Consider the following 17,415-nt stretch of genomic DNA (forward strand, 5'->3'; position numbering starts at 1 on the left):
CAGATCCCCACAGTCCACTAGGTCACAAACATCTAACTCAATCACTTGTGGGCGCACACTTTCGAGAATAGTCACTACAAACTTTGTGGGTCCCCCATAGTCGGGTTCCTTTCCTCGCCACACGGGAGTGTGCATCCCTAGGGAAAAGGGAATGGAAATGGCCAACAATATTGTGCAAAACATGGGGTGACACATATCAGTTTTTACCCTCCCCCTGTGTGGGTAGGAGACGAATCCTTTCAGTGGTTACCACTACCCGCGCTCCCGTGCCAGTGTCGCAACTGTACAGTCAAACACATAGTTCAGAGTCATTTTAGTTTCAACTTCAAGGGTTCCTTTGTTGGCTCGGCTGTCCAGGTCCCCCTTCTGGCCGATGTTTCCACAGGTCCCTTGATTCTTGTGTAATGAGTCCAGCCCTTTTCCGCCGTTCTTATAGCGGTCTCTGTAGTCAGAAGGGCCTGGTATGGTCCGTCCCAATCCGGTTGCAATTTGGCCTCTTTCCACGATTTTACCAATACCCAGTCTCCAGGTTTGATCTGATGAGCTGGGAACTCGAGCGGCGGAGTTTGTGCTAACAGCCCTTGTTTCCTGAGGAACGACAAGGAGGAGGACAGCGCCAGAATATATTTCTTTACATACAAATCCTTAAGTTCTACCATAGGAAGTTCTCCCACCGTTCCCAGGTACGGTAATCCAAATAACATTTCATACGGGGACAATCCTAGATCTTTCCTGGGACTCGTTCGGATGCGCAATAAAGCGATCGGGAGACATTTAGTCCAGGGTAGTCTGGTTTCTAATACCAGTTTGGAGATGTGTTTCTTCAATGTTTGATTCATTCTTTCTACCTTTCCTGAGGAGGGAGGGTGCCACGGGGTATGGAAGTCCCACTGGATTTCCAACACCCTCATTATTTCCTGTAATACCTTGGAGGTAAAGTGCGACCCCTGATCAGAATCTATGTGTTCCACAATCCCGTATCTGGGGATTATGTTTTCAAGAATTTCTTTGGACACCTGGCTCGAGGTCGCAGCGACCGTGGGGTAGGCTTCCACCCACCCCGTCAAGTGATCGACTAACACTAGAATATACTTCAACCTCCCCACTTGGGGAAGTTCAGTATAATCAACTTGTATACTCTGGAAGGGTCTTAGGGCAGGAATTCTCCCCCCCTAGATTCCTCTTCCTCAGTCCTTGTTTGTTAATCTTTTTGCACGTGAGGCAACCCTCACACACCTGTTTGGCAATTGTGTATATTCCCTTACACCCGTATTTCCTGAGAACCAAATCACACATAGCTTGGGTACCCCAATGTCCTCCCTGGTGTAAGTGTGTCAATATTTGTCTCATTATAGGTCTGCTGACCATCTCTCGTCCATCCGGTAACCTCCATCTCCCATGTTTGTCTGGCTCCACCCCTAACCCCTGGAGTTCCGTCATTTCCTCAGTAGTGAACACTGGTGGGACAGTAGTGTCCATCACCGTGGGTGTCAGTATTTGCATCCTAATGATCTCCTCCTCAACTGCCGCCTTTTTAGCTTGTTCATCCGCCAAATTATTTCCTCGTTCTTCCAGTTTCCCCCCTTTCTGATGTCCCTTAACATGGACTACTGCAATCTCTCGAGGCAGCAGTAGGTTCTCAAGGACTTCCTTTACCAATTCCTCGTGGACCAATTCTTTTCCCCTACTGTTTATTAATCCCCTCTCTTGCCAAATTTTTCCAAATGTATGTACTACTCCAAAAGCGTATTTTGAGTCCGTGTACACGGTCCCATCGGTCCCCTGTAGAATCTTTAGAGCCTGATTTAGAGCGTACAATTCGCAGGTTTGGGCGGACCAGGAATTGGGGAGTCTCCCCCTTTCTATTGTTGAGGTGTTCTGACCGTCCACTACCGCATACCCATTATGTCTTTTTCCCTGTATTACTCGGGAGGATCCATCTATAAAAATCCTCTGTCCCGTATGCAAGGGCAGGTCACCTAGATCCTCTCTTACTTTGGTTTGATAGTCTATTATATCTAGACAATGGTGACTCAGATCTTCTTCTGCCTCTTCCTCACCATTTTTCCACAAGAAATTGGCAGGATTTAAGCGGGAGTCTACTTCAATAGTCAGGTCGTCCCGTTCTAATAGGATGGCCTCGTATTTCAGGATTCTCGAGTCGGTTAACCATCTCCCTGCCCTTTGGTTGAGGATAGTTCGCACGTGATGGGGGGTACTTACTACCAATTTCCCCCCAAAGGTTAATTTCCTACTTTCCTCTACCAAGAGGGTGGTTGCCGCCACCGCCTGGACACATTCTGGCCAGCCTCTGCTAACAGGGTCCAGGACTTTGGACAGGAATGCTATGGGCTTTCTTTTTGCCCCTTCCTCCTGTGTCAATACTCCTAGGGCGGTTCCCTTCTTAACTGTGACAAATAAGTGGAATGGTTTGGTCAAGCAGGGTAGTGCCAGTACTGGGGCTCGTATCAGGGTCTCTTTTAGTTTTTCTATTAGATCTTTTTCTTCGTCTGTCCATTGCAAAAGGTTGGGTTCCTCCTCTAATAATTTCAGATATAGTCCCTTTGTGAGGGGGGCATAGTCATTCATCCAGAGTCTACAATACCCAACCAAACCCAAGAACTTCCGAAGCTCTCTCTTGGTCTTGGGTAACCCTAATTCTACTATTCCCTGTATCCGTTCTGGGTTAATACGGCGTTTACCTTGACTTATTAGATGACCCAGATACCTCACTTCCTTCTCAACATATTGCAATTTGCTTTTTGATACTCTGAGTCCCCTTTCGGCTAGGAAGTTCAGGAGATTGTTGGTTTCCTCTTCAACCTCTCTTTTGGTGAGTCCTGAGACCAGCAAGTCGTCTACATATTGTATAGTGGTGGTCCCCGGGGAATGGTATAAGTCAGATAATACTTGTTCTAACACTTGTCCAAATAAATTGGGAGATTCTGTAAAACCCTGGGAAAGTACTGTCCATCTGTACTGTTGTTTTCTTCTGGTAAGGGGGTCCTCCCATTCAAAAGCGAACAAGTCCCTGCTTTCCTTCGCTAGTGGACATGCCCAAAAGACATCTTTCAAATCTACTACGCTAAACCAAGTATCCTTGGGTGGAATTTTACTCAAGAGGGTGTAGGGATTGGGCACTACGGGGTGTCTCACTTTCACCATTTTGTTCAGAGCTCGTAAATTCTGGACAAGGCGAAAGCTTCCATCGGTCTTTCTAACTGGGAGGATAAGTGTGTTAAATTGTGACATGCAGGGTTCGATGAGACCATCGTCCACCAATCCTGTAATCACTTTCCTCAGTCCCTTCCTGCCCTCCAATGATATAGGGTATTGTTTAATTCTCACTGTCTCATCCTTATTTTTCAACTCTATTTTTAGTGGCTGCACTTTTAGCCCCCCTCTATTTCCTTCAGAGACCCACACTCTGGGGTCTATTTGTTGTTCTTGTTCGTCCATTAATACTGCCATCGATACGGTCAACTGATTCTCTTTTACCTGTATCCTAAGCCCACATTTAATGCTTAGATCCCGACCCATCAAATTACTACCTATTTCGGGGATATATAGTAGTTCAGACCGAACTGTGTCGTCATCACACGTTATCTTCATTTCCTCGAAAATGGGGACTTTAAATCCTTCCCCTTTTACTCCTGAAACTATTAATGACTTTTCTTGGAATTTTGTGTTTTTGGGCCTAAAATTCAGAGAGGATCTAGTTGCTCCAGTATCGACCAAAAATACAGCCTCCTCCCCCAGCGGACCCACCTTTAAAGTTATCAAGGGTTCCCGGTGACACCTAATTTCTTGGAGCCCTGACCTCCCTATTCGTCATCAAAATTCATCTGTTCAATTCCCCTCCTTTCTCGGCGTAATTCTGGACATTCACGTTTGAAATGGCCAATTCGTCCGCAATGGTAACGTCCTGCCTGTGGAGTATTTTCTCGATATGGACCCTAACCTCTTCCTCGTCCTCCCCTGATTCTCCGGAGACTCCCTCTCCCCCTTCCGAAGTATCCCCTTCCTCTGTTTCCTGAACTAGACGGTTGCCAGTCCTCAGTTCTCTTTTTGACTATGGTATCAACGGTCTGAATCATCATTTTGGCCTTTTGTTTTTCTCTAGTATTCTCCCGATTTACGTTTACCTTCTGCGCCTCTTTTAGTAATTCATCCAATGGTTTTTCACCCCATCCCTCAATCTTCTGTAATTTCTTTAATATGTCTGGCCATGACTTTGTGACAAAGTGTATCTTTAATAATCCCTGGGCTATTTGTTCGTCTGGATTCAATCCTGAATATTTTCTCATGGATTCCCTTAATCTCTCGAGAAACGCTGTCGGCGTTTCGTCTTTGTCCTGTCTTATCTCAAATGCTTTATTAAAGTTTTGGGACTTGGGAACACATTCATTGATTCCTCTAATTATTAAATTCCGCATGTCTTCCATATTGCATCTATGATTTAAGTCACCATTGTCCCAGTTAGGGTCTTGGAGGGGGTACTTAACGTCCCCCTGTTGACCCCGCATGTTCTCTTTCCCACTCGGCCATTCCTGCCCTTCTAATCATGCCGCGTTCTTTGTTACTAAATAAAATGTTTAAAATCGACTGTAGTTCCAGCCAGGTTTATAAATTGGGACCCAAAAATTGATCGACCTGGTCAGCCAAGCCATTAGGATCCTCAACAAGAGCTTTCATTTCTTTCTTAAAGGTCCTCACTTCAGTCGATGTAAGGGGAGCCGAGACAAATCCGATTTGACCAACCCCTATTGAACATAGAACATAGAAAGCCACAGCACAAACAGGCCCTTCAGCACAAACAGGCCCTTCGGCCCACAGGTTGCGCCGATCACATCCCCACCTCTAGGCCTATCTATAGCCCTCAATCCCATTAAATCCCATGTACTCATCCAGAAGTCTCTTAAAAGACCCCAACGAGTTTGCCTCCACCACCACCGACGTCAGCCGATTCCACTCACCCACCACCCTCTGAGTGAAAAACTTACCCCTGACATCTCCTCTGTACCTACCCCCCAGCACCTTAAACCTGTGTCCTCTCGTAGCAACCATTTCAGCCTTTGGAAATAGCCTCTGAGAGTCTACCCTATCCAGACCTCTCTGATATTGGGACCTCTCTAAGGGGCAACATTTCCTGTGGGTTCCCGTCTGAGTCAGTTTCAGAATCAGACTTGTTCTTTTGTTGTTGTTGTTTTAATGACTTCTTAAGTGCCAATCTCTGAGAATTTCGAGTTCCCGGGTTGGAGTCTGGTAACCCAGGATAAATAGATGTTCCACCTCCGAGTGCCTGTGTCAGACCGGCCTCAGTTGTGCCAGTCAGAGGGGGTTGTTGGGGTGGTGGAGCTATTGCGAGAGAGACCTGTGGTCCCCCATAGGGCGGTGGAAGATGTTCTAGAGGGTCCCAGGATTTATCTAGTGTTCCCTTATACGGTAGCGTTGTTGGACTATCATTTAATTTGAGGGGATAAAGTTTACTTTCTCCCTGCCAACACATTGCATAAGTATGTTCTTCTGGATTAAACGGTTTCTTATCGTTCACATAGATATTTAATATTTGGCAGACCCAATCTTCATCCGATCCATCTTTTGGCCAGAAAATGGATGGACTTTTGATTGGTTCTTTCGTCCATGTAAAACAACAATATTTTATCATTTTCTTTTTATCTTTGTCTTTTGTCTTACTTTCAAATTCCCAATTTGCTAACATCCGACCCAAAGGACTTTCTGGAGGGATGTCCCTTGGGACTTTTCGCTTGGGGTTTCCCTTGTTTTTGGAACTTTTACCTCCCATTGTAATTTTTCTCAACTTTCGCTTAATTTTAAGTAAAGTGTCTAGTTCAACATCAATATTCAGTTAAACAATTGCAACAAAGTGATTATATCATCAATCCGTCATCTTACGAGATTTCTAGATATATATCACACTGGTCATCAAGGTAATACTTAAAAGTCTGTTTTCTTACCTTGATCCGTGCACGGAGTTGCCTGACCGTTCTTTATGCCTACCCTAAGGTCCCGGCTAACTCGTTCAGAATGACTCCCCTAGGATTCCTATCAGTCTACCGAAAGAGAGCTCGCCGATGAGAGCATGAGACCGTTTAAATAAACGGGACGCGTCTTCCCGGCTGTCGGTGGCGATCACTCTGTCGGTGATGACACGATCCCGGACGAGCCCCCAATTGTGAGAAACGAAGCTCACTCTTTAATAATTTTACACGAGTCAACTTCTGAAGAAGCGTCTTTTAATCGATCTTGCAAGAAAGGGTGTCGCTGAGCAGGCACACTTTAACATAATTACAGCATGTATTTTATACAGTTTCTCAAAAGCCCCCGGTACCTCCCCCCCCCTGCTATTGATTACGTTATGTGATTATGTTTCCTTTGTCAACGTTATGTGATTATGTTTCTTTTGTCAACGTTATGTGATTATGTCTCCTATTTCTTGCCTATGTGGTAGTTTCTTAACTGCTGCTATGTTCAGATAAGCCACTTTCTTTGTTCTTTCTTGTTTCGGTCCCATGTTGTGTATCTTCGGTGGTTTCTGTGTTAAGACTGATGTTTGCACACTATAACCTGCTTTAAAGCCTGCTTATGGTTCTACAATTCAGCTTCATGTAGAAGCAACATTATGCCATATCTCACAACGTGAGAACACCATCTACCAGGTACACGGTACATACTCTTGCAACTCGGCCAACGTTGTCTACCTGATACGCTGCAGGAAAGGATGTCCCGAGGCATGGTACATTGGGGAAACCATGCAGACACTGCGACAACGGATGAATGAACACCACTCGACAATCACCAGGCAAGACTGTTCTCTTCCTGTTGGGGAGCACTTCAGCGGTCACGGGCATTTGGCCTCTGATATTCGGGTAAGCGTTCTCCAAGGCGGCCTTCACGACACACGACGGCGCAGAGTTGCTGAGCAGATATAGCCAAGTTCCGCACACATGAGGACGGCCTCAACCGGGATATTGGGTTCATGTCACACTATTTGTAATCCCCACAGCCTGCCTGGACCTGCAGAGTTTCACTGGCTGTCCTGTCTGGAGACAATACACATCTTTTTAGCCTGTCTTGATGCTCTCTCCACTCACGTTGTTTGTATCTTAAAGACTTGATTAGCTGTAAGTACTCGCATTCCAACCATTATTCATGTAAATTGAGTCTGTGTCTTTATATGCCCTGTTTGTGAACAGAATTCCCGCTCACCTGAAGAAGGGGCTTGGAGCTCCGAAAGCTTGTGTGGCTTTTGCTACCAAATAAACCTGTTGGACTTTAACCTGGTGTTGTTAAACTTCTTACTGTATTTACCCTAGTCCAACGCCGGCATCTCCACATCATTCTTTTAACAACCCAGGTTACATTTAATCTGGCCCTTTTGATTTATCCACTTTCAAGGATACTAACCCCCCCCTGATACATCCTCTCTCCCTACGTTTATCACTTCCAATATTTCACAGCCCTGCCTAACTACAATTTGTGCATTGTTCCCCTCTTTTGTGAATTCAGGCACAATGTATTCGTTAAGAACCATGCCGACATGCTATGCCCTCCAAGTATAGGTTCCTTTTTGATCTTTTATAGGCCCTACTCTTTCCTTATTCATCCTCTTACTCTTAATGTATTGACAAAACATCGTTAGATTTTTTCTTGGTTTTATTTGGCAACAGTCTTTCATGTCCTCTCTTTGCTTTCCTAATTTCCTTTTTGATTCCACATCTCCTCTCTCAATACACCTGAGTTTTCTGTAGGATTGAGTTCTCAGTGTCTGATATAAGCTTTCCTTACCCTGTAAGTTCCTTGACATCCAAGGGTTCTAGATTTGGCCATTCCGCTCTTTTTCTTTGAGAGAAAAAGTTTACTCTGAACTCCTCGGATCTCCCTTGTGAATGCCTCCCACTGCTATGACACACAGATTTACCTTCAAGTTGCTGTTTCCAGTCCACTTTTGTTAAATCACTCCTTGACTTTGTAAAATTTGTCTCGTCCCAATTTAGAACTTTAACTTTTATCTTTTTCCTTTTCCATAATTATGTTAAAACAAACTGAATTATGATCACTACCACCAATATATTCTCTCACTGTCACTCCTTCCACCTGCCCAGCTTCATTTCCTAAAACTAAATCCAGAAGCACACACTCTTGTTGGACTTGCTACATACTGGCCAAAAAGGTTCCCTGAATTCACCTCAAGAACTCTTCCCTTTATTCTTTTTACACTAAAACTTTCCCAATTACTATTGGGGTATTTAAAATCCCTGACTATTACTGTACTGCTGTTTTTACATTTCTCAGATTTGCCCACATATTTGCTCTTCTATCTCACTCTGACTGTTTAGAGGTCTATAGTACACTCCCAATAGGGTTGTCTCTTTTTTTGTTCCTAAACTCAATCCGTATGGCTTCATTCAATTAATGATCCTTTTAATATATGATCCTCACGGCTGTAGAACATAGACATAGAACAGTACAGCACAGAACAGGCCCTTCGGCCCACGATGTTGTGCCAAGCTTTATCTGAAACCAAGATCAAGCTATCCCACTCCCTATCATCCTGGTGTGCTCCATGTGCCTATCCAATAACCGCTTAAATGTTCCTAAAGTGTCTGACTCCACTATCACTGCAGGCAGTCCATTCCACACCCCAACCACTCTCTGCGTAAAGAACCTACCTCTGATATCCTTCCTGTATCTTCCACCACGAACCCTATAGTTATGTCCCCTTGTAATAGCTCCATCCACCCGAGGAAATAGTCTTTGAACGTTCACTCTATCTATCCCCTTCATCATTTTATAAACCTCTATTAAATCTCCCCTCGGCCTCCTCCACTCCAGAGAGAACAGCCCTAGCTCCCTCAACCTTTCTTCATAAGACCTACCCTCCAAACCAGGCAGCATCCTGGTAAATCTCTGCACTCTTTCCACGCTTATAAGAACATAAGAACATAAGAAATAGGAGCAGGAGTAGGCCATCTAGCCTCTCGAGCCTGCCCCGCCATTCAATAAGATCATGGCTGATCTGACGTGGATCAGTACCACTTACCCGCCTGATCCCCATAACCCTTAATTCCCTTACCGATCAGGAATCCATCCATCCGCGCTTTAAACATATTCAGCGAGGTAGCCTCCACCACCTCAGTGGGCAGAGAATTCCAGAGATTCACCACCCTCTGGGAGAAGAAGTTCCTCCTCAACTCTGTCTTAAACCGACCCCCCTTTATTTTGAGGCTGTGTCCTCTAGTTTTAACTTCCTTACTAAGTGGAAAGAATCTCTCCGCCTCCACCCTATCCAGCCCCCGCATTATCTTATAAGTCTCCATAAGATCCCCCCTCATCCTTCTAAACTCCAACGAGTACAAACCCAATCTCCACATCCTTCTTATAGTGAGGTGACCAGAACTGCACACAATATTCCAAATGTGGTCTCACCAAGGTCCTGTACATTGCTTCTCTAACCAAAATTGCCACCCACTCCCTTTTTATCTCTATGTTGCGTGAAAACCCTGCAGCTAGGAATGTTGAGCTGCCATTCTTGATCCTCTTTTTCTGCAATAGCTATGATATCATATTGCTGTATTTTTACCTGTGACCTCAGCCATCAGCTTTATTTACTATATTCTTTGCATTGTAGTATATACCCTTGAGCACTGCCACACTTTTTATTTTCTATCTTTTGTTTCCTCTGTCCCCCAGACTCATTCACTGATTTTCTGATTTCCGTTACTATTTCTGGTTTACCATTTCATAATAAATAGGAGCAGCAGTAGGCAATTCAACCCTCGAGCCTGCTCTGCCATTCAATACAATCGCCGCTGAGCTTATCACAACCTCATCTCCACTTTCCTGCCCTCTCCCGGTAACCCTTCTGTTATATATTTGAAAGGGTTGCAGGTTGCTTTAAGAGCTGATCACATGATTTGATGGTGATGTCATTAGGGTGTTTGCACAGGCTGCTACTTTACTTTCAATTTGTACTCTGAGAAGAGAACAGCTCATTCAATAAACCTTGTTGTTAGTTTGAATCTACATGGGCAAACCATGTCTTTTTTCTTTCGTGTAAAACCCACAACCCCAAATAGAGGACATTACGCCTTCATCCCTCTGCTAATTAAAACCTATCTATCTCAAATTTGTTGAGTGTTCCGGTGTCCACTGCACTCTGGGTAGAAAATTCCACAGATTCATGACCCTTTGAGTGAAGTAATTCCTCCTTGTTTCTGTTTTAAATCTATCACCCCTTAGCCTAAAACTATGGGCCTCATTCTAGAACACTCAACAAAGGGAAGCATCCAATCTATGTCTACCCTGTTAATATCATTTAGTATCTTATATACCTCGATTAGATCTGCTATTGAACTGTCTGTGTACTGAAAGCAGTGAGGGAATTAGTACACAGACCAACCAGTAGCACCAACTTCCTCACTGCTTTCAGTAGACAGTGCGGTGGCACTCACTCCTTCACTGCTCCCAGTACACCAGACAGTCGAGTAACACTCACTCCCTCAATACTCTCAGCACACAGCCCATCAATGGCACTGAGTGCAATGAGGCAGTCAGTGCTACCAGATTATCTGGTGTACTGAGAGCAGTGAGTGCTACCAGATTGTTGATTACCTTTTAGCATCTTATACCTCATAAATCTCTCATTCTTTTAAATTTCAGCGAGTATAGGCCTAAACTGCTCAATCTCTCATCATAAGACAAGACCTTCCACCCTTGAATCAATCGAGTGAACCTTCTCTTAACAGCCTCTAATGCATTTCTATTGTAACCTTGGCAAACATGGTGGTTAATTTGCATACAGCAAGGTCCTCCAATAAGCAGCAGTATAATAACCAAATAATTAGTGTTTAATGATGTTGATCCGAGAGCTAGATATTGGCATAACACTGAGCAAAACTCCCCTGCTTCTCTTCAAATAGTGTCCTGGGATCTTTAATATCAACTGACAGGAGAGAGATTTCATGTCTCAGGAAAACATCTTCCTCAGTGGAACGCTGTCTCAGGACTGCACTAGGGGTGTCAGTCTAGATTTAGTAGTCAAGTCTTTGGAATGGGACTTAAATTTACTCTCTTCTGACTCGAGAGGCAGGAGTACTACCGACTAACGCCAGATTGGGGATCAGTATATATAAGACTGGTGTGTTCATTCAATCTAAATTCTTCATCCAGTTTCCACATCTAATCAGTGGTTTGATCAGCCAGTAATACACTCAGACTATTTTATTTACAGGCGATTAAAATGTCATTCAAGGATTCTTGTTTCTCACATCCATTTACAAGCTGTATAAGCAGTAGCAGTTTATGCCAACCCTGCCAAAATTTCATTACAGTCTGTGGGATATTGCTGTGTACAAGGTGGCTGTCACATTTGCTTGCATAATTAACTGAACAAGTTTGAAATAAGTGCATTTTATGCCAAGTGCTTTGGGTTGGCTATATTTGCAAAGGTTTTGTATGAATTCAAGCATTTCTTCAATAATTGCAGTTTACAAAAAGCAATTCCTCATGCAGAAGGCATTTTGACATGAAAACTGCAAGCCTTCCAAAATCTTGGTTAAAAATCCCAGTGAAGCAGGAAGGTGAAAGGACACTGGAGCAAAATTGTTGCTGGTTCTGTGATGTGAGTGATAACAAATGCTGTTTGCAAGGCTAAGGTTGTAAACATTTTCCCTTTATTCACAGTAAATGCTTGAGCGTTGGATTCCTGACATGGGACTGCAAAGATTTTGAGAATGGAGAAGTTAGAGAAAGAAGTCTGCCTCCCCCAACATATTGTACTGTGTGTAAAATCTGCTGTCAAAGCATTGAGGTCCACAACTGCTTGTTTTGGGGAGATGTAACATACATACATGGCAGCAAGGATCAGTGGTACTGTGTGTCTGCTGTACCCGTTTCACACCAGGCTGGAGCTGTAATGTCCCAGTCTGTGGCTGCTGTCCGTGCCCCACTGTTGTATTTGCTGCTCAGTATCAGAGATGCAACCTTCCATTTCCCCCTGCTGAGGAATCATGAGAATAATTTCTCTGAGGAAGAATATTTAGTGTGGATTAACGGTCATGCTTTGAATCTCTCTGAATGCAGTCCCTTTGGTTTGATACCCCAATGCACCAAGACAGGAGGTCTTGGGTTTCATTTATGATCTGTGCTGAGTTGGCTGTTACTTCAATACTTTGTTTAGTTTAATAAGATAATAGCTTACAGAATTGGAAGGCACAATGATCTGACTTAGGCTCCAGAACCAATATCCACAGTTCTGTCAGAAGAGCATCTAGGCTCTCTCTCTGAACAATTTGAATCCAGTGCCTGGATTTTAGGCAAAGGCAGTGACCCTGTCCAAGTGGCAGAAAGTTAGAGGCAACCCCGCCTCAGCCAGTTCTGGGAGTCCCAACTCAATTTTATGTGCTTCTGACAATTGTCAAGACTCCTGGTCCTTTAAGGACAGAGATTTCACAAACAAGTGTTGCTGGTTAATCGAAGGGCCAGCCGCTCTTCATTCCTGGCAATGCTCTTGAGAGCATTAGCCGGTGTTGGTGTTGCAGGCAGTCATGAGCAACAGCCATGGAACAGAACCCAAGTGAATGGGATCAAACTCACCGGGGCCAGGCAGGCGAAGGAGAAATGTCATTGGGGAGGGCAAGGGACATGTTTCTGAACTGGACAGTGCGTTGTGGGTCACTGAATGCATGATCAGGAGGCTACTAGTCGTCCCCCCCACCCCTTTGATGCAAGCAAGTTGCTAGGGTGTATCTGGAGGCTGGAGTTTAGATCACATTGGTAACATACAAATGACAGCTTGTTTTTAATTCAGTTTCCTCCGTTACCGCCACTTTCCATCACACTCCCTGGTGTCTTTTAAAAGCTTAGCGGTGTCAGTGAATCTTACACAGCTTGCAGCTCAAAGGAGCTGCTACGACCAAGAAAAGTATGTCATCGTTTCAGGGACTGGTGCCAGGAGACTGGCAGATGCTGTGAAGTTGGAGGCTTGGGGACTGGAAGATGATTTGAGGGCTGGGGCCAGGGTGGAGATGCTGAAGTTGCTCTGAGGAGGGAACTTTCCTGCTAATTGTAGAGGAATAATTATTGGAATGATTGTCAGATAGCTTTATGTGGGCCAAGGAAGGACACATGCGATTTGGCTTTATCCTAACTCACTGCATTTATGCTGATGATAAAACGATGCCACCAAAGCTTTATTTCCAATACCATTTTGTTACCCTGATAACATCTGCAATGCACAGACTGATTAGTGATGGCCATGGAAAATATTGGTTTTTTTTCCTTCATTTAGGGTAAATGGGGGACAACATCAGCTGAAGAAGAGACAGAAAACAAAAGAATTCACGAATTCCAACAATTAATTCCAAAAATGTGTTCCCAGATACGTGTGTGCTCCCATTTCTACCAGGTTTGTAATTAAATCTGTGTTGCAAAATTTATTGACTAATTTATTGGCAAATCAGAGGGGATAAATCCCCAGGACCGGACAGGGTATTCCCACGGACCTTGAGGGAAGCTAGTGTTGAACTTGCAGGGGCCCTGGCAGACATATTTAAAATGTCAGTATTCACAGGGGAGGTGCCGGATGATTGGAGGGTGGCTCATGTTGTTCCGTTGTTTAAAAAAGGTTCCAAAAGAAATCCGGGAAATTATCGGCCAGTAAGTTTGACGTCGGTGGTGGGCAAGTTTTTGGAAGGTGTGATAAGGGATAGGATCTACAAATATTTGGATAGACAGGGACTTATTAGGGAGAGTCAACATGGCTTTGTGCGTGGTAGGTCATGTTTGACCAATCTATTAAGAGTTTTTCGAGGAGGTTACCAGGAAAGTGGATGAAGGGAAGGCGGTGGATGTTGTCTACCTGGATTTCTGCAAGGTCCCTCATGGGAGGTTAGTTAGGAAGGTTCAGTCGCTAGGTATACATGGGGAGGTAGTAAATTGGATTAGACACTGGCTCAATGGAAGAAGCCAGAGAGTAGTTGTGGAGGATTGCTTCTCTGAGTGGAGGCCTGTGACTAGTCATGTGCCGCAGGGATCGGTGTTGGGTCCATTGTTGTTTGTCATCTATATCAATGATCTGGATGATAATGTGGTAAATTGGATCAGCAAGTTTGCTGATGATACAAAGATTGGAGGTGTAGTGGACAGTGAGGAAGGTTTTCAAAGCTTGCAGAGGGATTTGGACCAACTAGAAAAATGGGCTGAAAAATGGCAAATGGAATTTAACGCAGACAAGTGTGAGATATTGCACATTGGAAGGACAAACCAAAGTAGAACGTACCGGGTAAATGGTAGGACTCTGAAGAGTGCAGTTGAACAAGAATCATAGAATCCCTACAGTGCAGAAGGAGGCCATTCGGCCCATCGAGTCTGCACCGACCACAATCCCACCCAGGCCCCACCCCCACACATCCCACCCACTAATCCCTCCAACCTACGCATCCCCGGCCTCCAAGGGGCAATTTCCAACTGAGCCAATCAACCTAACCCGCACGTCTTTGGACTGTGGGAGGAAACCGGAGCACCCGGAGGAAACCCACGCAGACACTAGGAGAATGTGCAAACTCCACACAGACAGTGACCCAAGCCGGGAATCGAACCCGGGACCCTGGAGCTGTGAAGCAGCAGTGCTAACCAGTGTGCTACCGTGCCGCCCAGAGGGATCTGGGAATACAGGTACAGAATTCCCTAAAAGTGACGTCACAGGTGGATAGGGTCGTAAAGAGTGCCTTTGGTACATTGGCCTTTATAAATCGGAGTATCAAGTATAAAAGTTGGAGTGTTATGGTAAGGTTATATAAGGCATTGGTGAGGCCGAATTTGGAGTATTGTGTACAGTTTTGGTCACCTAGTTACAGGAAGGATGTAAATAAGGTTGAAAGAGTGCAGAGAAGGTTCACAAGGATGTTGCCGGGACTTGAGAAGCAGAGTTACAGAGAGAGATTGAATAGGTTGGGACTTTATTCCCTGGAGCGTAGAAGATTGAGGGGAGATTTGATAGAGGTGTATAAGATTTTGATGGGTATAGATCGAGTGAATGCAAGCAGGCTTTTTCCGCTGAGGCTAGGGGAGAAAAAAACCAGAGGGCATGGGTTAAGGGTGAAAGGAGAAAAGTTTAAAGGGAATATTAGGGGGGGCTTCTTCACGCAGAGAGTGGTGGGAGTGTGGAATGAGCTGCCGGATAAAGTGGTAAATGCGGGGTCACTTTTAACATTTAAGAAAAACTTGGACGGGTTCATGGATGAGGGGGTGTGGAGGGATATGGTCCAAGTGCAGGTCAGTGGGACTAGGCAAAAAATGGTTCGGCACAGACAAGAAGGGCCAAAAGGCCTGTTTCTGAGCTGTAATTTTCTATGGTTCTATGGACTACAGTGAATAATGCGGTCGAAACTTAGTGCGAGATTTATGATATTAACTGATGACCACTAACTGCTGTAAGACTGTGCAACTGGGTTAGATAAATTGAAGAGGGATGGCTTGCATGGTGAAATATTTGCCAGTTTGAACTCTAACTCACTAATGGATTTTTGTTAAACCTGCAACTTGCCAGCGCCTGTTGAGCTGGTGCACACCTATTTATGCAAAATTGTACCTTACTTAAATTTGTCCTCCATTCACAATACCTGGCATCTGATTGGTTCATATACAGATTTGTTATTTAAGTCAAATTTATAAAATATACTTCTTTAGGCAAATTATCTAGATCATTGGCTTAGGTGCCCTCAACTGGGTCGCCACTCAAGTGAGATCCCCCTAACTGATATCCTGTGGAGTAAGGGTTTCCTCCAATCTTAGGTATTCTTCAAATGGTTTATTTTCAGTTTAGCAGCCTAAAAGTTGAAGCACTGCCACTCTAACCTACAATTTTCTCTTGTGTATGCTTAGCACACATCACCCCCAGGTTTATTAAGTTACACTATATTTTGTGAGCTTCCACAGGATGCATATCATTGAAAAAGCACAGAGGAGCCTACATCTGCAATTAATCTTCCCAGAACTTCTTTAGGGTTCTACATCTTCACTTAATTTAGTGAGGAAATACAACTTTGAGTAGATATTTGCTTGAATGTGTAGCTTCCAAAAGTTTACATTGTCTCAACACTGACAGATTTAATGAGTAATTAATGTTTCTTTCTTTTCCTTAGGACATTGTTCAGCAATTCTTGGTACTCTTGACAAAAAGTTCTGACGAAAGTCTTCGTTTCCTTAACTTCAGGCTAGACTTCAACGAGCATTACAAAGCGAAGGACCCTCGGCTGCGTGCCTCACTGGGTGGCACCAGGGGCAAACGCAGCTCAGCAATGTAATGTGTTGTCCAGAGACATTTCCAGCTATTATTACTAGGGCGACAGTTGCACTTAGCTGTTCTTCCAGCCATCCTGTGAAACCTATTTTGTATTGGTTGCCAGTGATGTATTGCCACCATCAGGAGGAGAGAGAATAATTAATCACCTGATAAAATATTAAATTCTTTGAGAGAATTGAACTCCACGTAACAATGTAAGTTATTTATAATCCTTGAATGTTTAGTTTCTGAATTAAACTGAAGTTTGGCATTTGGCTTTTTTTTAGCTTCACATGCAGCTTTGTCAAAAGTATTTTACAGTGTGTACAGAAAGGGTATTGTTCCCAGCACTAAACCCACATTATATTTTACAGATGATAAAATGCTTTAAACTGCTAAACACAAAGTTTGTTCAGTAACAAAAAATGTTTTTTTTAAGGAGAAGTACTTCATCCTCTTCATGTAATATACATTCTAGAATCGGATTCGTTTTAAAAACTTAACATATGCAATGATTAAAACTCTCAGTTTTTACATTGTGAAGATAATTTCAATTTTATTTGATCTTGAGTAAATCTCATGCTTTTACAATGCTTCTAAAAGATGAAATAAATAATTGTAAGTTGTTTCTTTTCTATAAAGTTACATTTGTATTGCAGTTCACAATTTGTTTTTGGTACTGGCACTGCCTTTAGAAAGATTCATTTAATCAACCCCTTGTAGACACTCAGGCCAGATGCCTTTGTTTTTGGGGGTTCTCTCCTCCTTGTCATAGACATTTACAGCATGGAAACAGGCCCTTCGACCCAGCTTGTCCATGCCGCCCATTTTTTACCACTAAACAATTGCCCGCATTTGGCCTATATCCCTCTATATCCATTTTACCCATCTAACTGTCTAAATGCTTTTTAAAAGACAAAATTGTACCCGCCTCTACTACTGCCTCTGGCAGCTTGTTCTAGACACTCACCACCCTCTAAGTGAAAAATTGCCCCTCTGGATCCTTTTGTATGTCTCCCCTCACCTTAAACCTATGCCCTCTAGTTTTAGACTCCCCTACCTTTGGGAAAAGGTGTTGACTATCTAGCCAGAAGACTGGAGGATAGCAA

General features: G+C 43.8%; 1 protein-coding gene across 1 annotated transcript in view; it reads left to right on the plus strand.

Annotated features, from left to right (window-relative positions):
* tubgcp3 (tubulin gamma complex component 3) overlaps positions 1-16,963 on the plus strand; it is a 143,857-nt gene extending 126,894 nt beyond the window's left edge. The window contains exons 17-18 of the mRNA XM_078222718.1: positions 13,313-13,429; positions 16,167-16,963. Coding sequence (XP_078078844.1) covers positions 13,313-13,429; positions 16,167-16,328 — 279 coding nt within the window. The 3' untranslated portion in view covers positions 16,329-16,963. The remainder of the gene's footprint in view (positions 1-13,312; positions 13,430-16,166) is intronic.
* The last annotated feature ends 452 nt before the right edge of the window (positions 16,964-17,415 follow it).

This window comes from Mustelus asterias, chromosome 10 (assembly GCF_964213995.1).
Source record: "Mustelus asterias chromosome 10, sMusAst1.hap1.1, whole genome shotgun sequence".
In the NCBI taxonomy this organism is placed as follows: domain Eukaryota; kingdom Metazoa; phylum Chordata; class Chondrichthyes; order Carcharhiniformes; family Triakidae; genus Mustelus; species Mustelus asterias.